Source organism: Cyprinodon variegatus, unplaced genomic scaffold, assembly GCF_000732505.1.
Source record: "Cyprinodon variegatus isolate N-32 unplaced genomic scaffold, C_variegatus-1.0 Scaffold274, whole genome shotgun sequence".
Taxonomy (NCBI): Eukaryota; Metazoa; Chordata; class Actinopteri; order Cyprinodontiformes; family Cyprinodontidae; genus Cyprinodon; species Cyprinodon variegatus.
Window position 1 is genome coordinate 190378 of NW_015150727.1, and position 4705 is coordinate 195082.

Consider the following 4705-nt stretch of genomic DNA (forward strand, 5'->3'; position numbering starts at 1 on the left):
TCGTTTAATTCTTACTCCGTCATTCAATTTATTTGTATTTTCTCAAATTCACAACCATATCTTTGAGCTTTATCTATATCTAAAGAACCAAGAAACAATGTGACATACAAGCGTCTTTTTGACTGAAAAATAGCGGGATAAAGCGTTTTTTTTCTAACATGGGTCGACTTGCTAACAATCAGCATTTTGCTCCCTTCCCATTGGCTAATAAAGCTGGAAGCTGCGTGGCGTCTGTCTACTGTCTACTACGGTCAAGATTATCAGGAAAGTATCGTGAAATAATGAGCAAATGCTGGTTAAGCTGAATGATGACAGAACATTTGAAGAAATCCTGGAAGTATTTCCTCTCCTGCAATATCGGGATAAGGACAGTTCACCAGACTGGATGATCTGCAAAGTGCTTTGAGATCTGTTGTGAATTAGTGCTATAGAAATAAACTGATTTGCAAAGTATGGACGATTGATTATTTCTGTCTTTTGCGGTCGTTTCTGCTAACATCGAGGATATTTGTATTATATGCAAATTATTTGTGAAACTGATTGATTGGATAGGCGCTGACCTTGTTTTTTTTTTGTTTTGTTTGTGGTTTTTATTCAGTGGAGGGCTGGGGAAGGTTGTACAGAAATATGTTCTAAAAATCATTAAAACTTTATTAACAAAAAAAGATTAACAGGAAACTGCTTCTCTAAGCAACAGTTTGAATTCATATTGTGAGGAGGAGGAGGAGGAGGAGGAGGAGGAGTAATCTTGGCTGTAAGCATCTTAGTTATCATCAAGAGGTGTAATGAGGTGTTCACTTCTGAGAAGGTGCTGTTGCTAGGATACCACACATCCACTCCAGGGGATTTGATGAAAGGAAAGGAAGAAAAAAAGGAAAAACAAAGGAATATGCCCCCCCCCGATATGCCTTATTTATCCATGGGAGGGTGGGGGGGTGATTTAACCAGAGGTGGCTTATGATCCGCTTCGTCATCCTGGAGTGTTAGAGAGACAGAGGGAGCAGATCTGAAGCCAGTGTCAACAAACCCACTGACAGGGGGGGGGGGGGGGACAAACTCAGCTGCTTTAAGCAGCAGGGAACTGCAGAAAAATGCAACTATCAATAAAGATGGCGTCCTCACATTTCCTTCTTTTTAAATTGTTTCACAAATCATATTTTCTTCACCTCTTCAGCTCAATCCTGACATTGAATCTCATGAAAACAGCAGATTTTATTCTGAAGATTTTTTATTTGTTTTATTCGTTTGGCTTCTTTGTTAGCCTGCAATGCCCTACACCTGTCTATGTCTCTGAAAGGGGGGTTGTTAAAGGGAATTGTTGGCCTGGCTGAATAGGTGAGGTCTTCTGTTCTTCTGTAAAGGGAACAGAAGCCCCCCCTATTCAGCCCCCCGCCAAATATGAAATGTCTTTAAATTTAGAAACAAAGTCCAGAGGATTGTTTTTTTTTTTTTTACTTTTTTGGGAGGAATTAGGTTGCTTAACGTCACTAAAGTCTCCCTTCGCCTTCAACCAGAACTGCTGTTTCCATCACTAGTTGAGAAGTCTTTCATCCCCTTTAAGGAACGTGTTCTTTGCTTTCGATGCCACCGTTTTCTAGAACATACCTTGCGTGTCTCCATCTGAGCCTCCTGCTGGCAGCACTGCCGGCAGATGGGCTGGAGCTTGGTCAGGCTGAACTCCCCCAGCAGGTCGCAGGAGCTGCACAGGAGGTTGCTGGAGAATCCCAGCTCCCTGCAAGCCTCAGACGACAGCTCGGCTCCGTACGCCGACAGCTGCAGGAGAGGAAGTAGACGCCGTTTAGAGGAAAGCAGGAGATGGAAGTCTATACTCTGATCTAATATATAAAACAGTCTATATTAGAAGGACAGCATGACGGCAACACAAGAAAAATACATAAATTTACCGGCTTCACTGCAAAAACCATAAAATAAATTTCTTAAATTATATTTTCTGTAGTGTTTTAGCTTTCAGTCTTTTAAAGTCAGTACATTCAGGTTGGAGAAAAGTTTCTGCTCAGATCTGATGGGATTCCCCGCCAGGAAGAGGTCTGGGCTTTGACTAGACCACTGTAACACCTCAATCAGTCGAGTTTTTACACCAATTATGAATTATTTTAGTTTTCTTCTGCTCTGAATCTGTCGGTATCCTTCTTTCTATCCAAACATCATCAGAATTTTCAACCAACTTTTACAATGTTGGGAAAAAAGGACAATTTGACAGGTTTTCATCCATTGGAAGGAGTATGGAGTGAACTTTGTTCCATTATTGTCCCATTATTGTTGCGAGCAAAAAACACCATTTTGTAAATATCCGCTCACAATAAATGATCAAATTTGTCACATATTCTGTCCGAGTATATTTCAATCATAATCAGGAGAAAGGTAAAATTAATGATAAAGATGATAATGTTTGTAAGCCTGGTTTAGATTCTTCATCTTCAGGGTGGATTTAGAGAGAGTTGGGGAGTGGTGGCCTAGTGGTTAGGGGGGAGGTCTTCAGCAGGGGGTCTGCGACCCCTAGGGGGTCCACAGAGGTACTGCATGGGGGTCGCCAAAGCTTTGGTTAATTAGTTTTTTTTTTTTTATATTCCCTCCTGCAATTTTCTCCACTAATTAAAACGTCTTTAAATCCACATGAACATGAATCCAACAGACTGTAGTAAACAGATAAATGGAGGCAGAAGATGTCTTTCAGTCATCAATGCTCACATTCAGAGACACACAGGAGCTCTTTCAAGCTGGACACCGTTTCATTCACAACACCTGTCCCATCAACCAGGAATCAGAAATACTTTAATAATCCCAGGGAGGGATTACTTTAGTTACATTACTCCATCTGTAATAGAGTGACTATAGGACCAGTTTGATAGAACACTATTTTATACAATATATATAATTAGAGGGTCCCCCATCTAACCATCAGTTTGGGGTCCTTGGCCTGGAAAACCTTGAAGACCCCTGGGTTAGGGCTTAAAATCCAGAGGTTGTGAGTTCAAAACCCACTTCCACAGTCTGCCACTCTGGGTCTCTGAGCAAAGACCCGTAACCCCACACCGCCCCCTATGCGCCGCACAATGGCAGCCCACTGCTGCCCAAGGGGAGGGGTTAAATGCAAGGTGAATGTCCCCCAATCTGAGATCAATAAAGTTTAATTCTTTTTATTATTTGTTTTCACTTTCAGCTGTTTTTATGTTGACATCCCATAAAATCATAAAACCTGGAGCCTGGTTAACCCTCCTGCTGATGTCATCCACATCACCTGTAACAGGAATTATCATTTTAAAATCTAATTCAGGATCAGCCTGGACCAGCAAGGTACAGATTGAGCGGATTTACAAAACCGGAAGTCCAAATTCAGTGACGTAGGCTCTCGCAAACCTCGTCAGAAATCTATAAGTGAACTTTTCAGCTGGTTTCTGGTAACAACATCATCCGGATTTACTTCAAACCAATCGGTTCAATGACTGCTGTTGTCTCGCGGCGGTGCAGAGGAAGAGCCACGTCACGCAGCGGCTCCAGGAACAACAGGATGCGGTTTTCTTATCGGATCCCCGGAGCCGGGATAAGCTCCCCACCCGCCCCCGGACTGTTACAGACCCCACTCTGCGTGGGTATCGCCCACTCTCTCTACGTTAATAAACTCACCGTCTGGAGCAGCGACAGCAGCCACAGCAGGTAAACCTCTCCCGACATTTTGCTCCCTGCTTTATGAGCGAAACTGCTACAGCGGTCCTTTATCGGTTTACTCAAGGAAAGCTACATTGGCCTGTCTTATATCGAGTATTAATAGTAGATTTGTCTCGCAATTTTATTGACTGTTGCTCAAACATCAGTATCATAACTTGTAAAAAATCCGTTTTTATTTTTTCTTATTTACAAGAACAAAAATAAAAAACATAATATATATGTTTTTAGTCTGGCGTTAGCTAAGGCCAACTAAAAATTATCTTCTTTGTCTTTACGGATTTCCAGGGTTTTGAATGAAGGGCGACCCCTGCTGTCTGGTCGGGGTAAATGAAATGAAACTGTCCAATCCGGATTGAATAGGCAGTAAAAGTGGACGAATAGAAAGCCTGTGCTGGCTGCTGGACTGATTCTACATCCAATGGTCTGGGTGGCAAACAGTGGATGTGTCCGCGGTGCGGTGGGAGCCACACTCGGTGGGACAGGGGACACTGGTACCAGTCTGGTTCCGATCCGCTTTCTGCTGAAACCAGCGGGGCTCTGTGGCGATTTACAACCCGCAGCGATGAATTAAATCTGGGGATCTGCCTCTGGAGGTGACTGGAGGATAATCACAGCGAGTACCAGAGGGCCATGCTCTCAGCCCCTGATTAAAGCCTGTTTCGGTCTTTTCTCTCCTTCGGAGGATGGAGTGACCGAACCCCCCCTTCCTGGATGATTTGATGGGGCTGCTCAGAGTCATGATGCCGCCCAAGTTGCAGCTGCTGGCGCTGCTCGCCTTCGCAGTGGCCATGTTCTTCCTGGAGAACCAGATCCAGAAGCTGGAGGAGTCCCGGGGAAAGCTCGGTAAGTGGAGGCGACCATGACAGCGCGAGCGCGGCGCGAGGAGGAGGGAGCGCGCGCGGGGATGATGCGGGCGAGTTGGTTGTTCATGCGGGTCTGTTAGGGATGTACGGAAGAGGATTAGGGCCATTTAAAAATAAAAAAAAGGTAACTGATTTTGAATTTCATTTTAGTTTAA

The 4705-nt window shown here is 43.9% G+C and overlaps 2 protein-coding genes across 2 annotated transcripts in view; one reads left to right on the forward strand and one right to left on the reverse strand.

Annotated features, from left to right (window-relative positions):
- LOC107089969 (15 kDa selenoprotein) overlaps positions 1-3767 on the reverse strand; it is a 14251-nt gene extending 10484 nt beyond the window's left edge. Inside the window, exons 1-2 of the mRNA XM_015383060.1 lie at positions 3646-3767; positions 1606-1773 (exon numbers count right to left, since the gene is read on the reverse strand). Of these exons, the coding sequence (XP_015238546.1) occupies positions 1606-1773; positions 3646-3693 (216 nt within the window). The 5' untranslated portion in view covers positions 3694-3767. The remainder of the gene's footprint in view (positions 1-1605; positions 1774-3645) is intronic.
- Positions 3768-3884: 117 nt separating this feature from the next.
- hs2st1 (heparan sulfate 2-O-sulfotransferase 1) overlaps positions 3885-4705 on the forward strand; it is a 44210-nt gene continuing 43389 nt past the window's right edge. The window contains exons 1-2 of the mRNA XM_015383059.1: positions 3885-4280; positions 4370-4530. Coding sequence (XP_015238545.1) covers positions 4407-4530 — 124 coding nt within the window. The 5' untranslated portion in view covers positions 3885-4280; positions 4370-4406. The remainder of the gene's footprint in view (positions 4281-4369; positions 4531-4705) is intronic.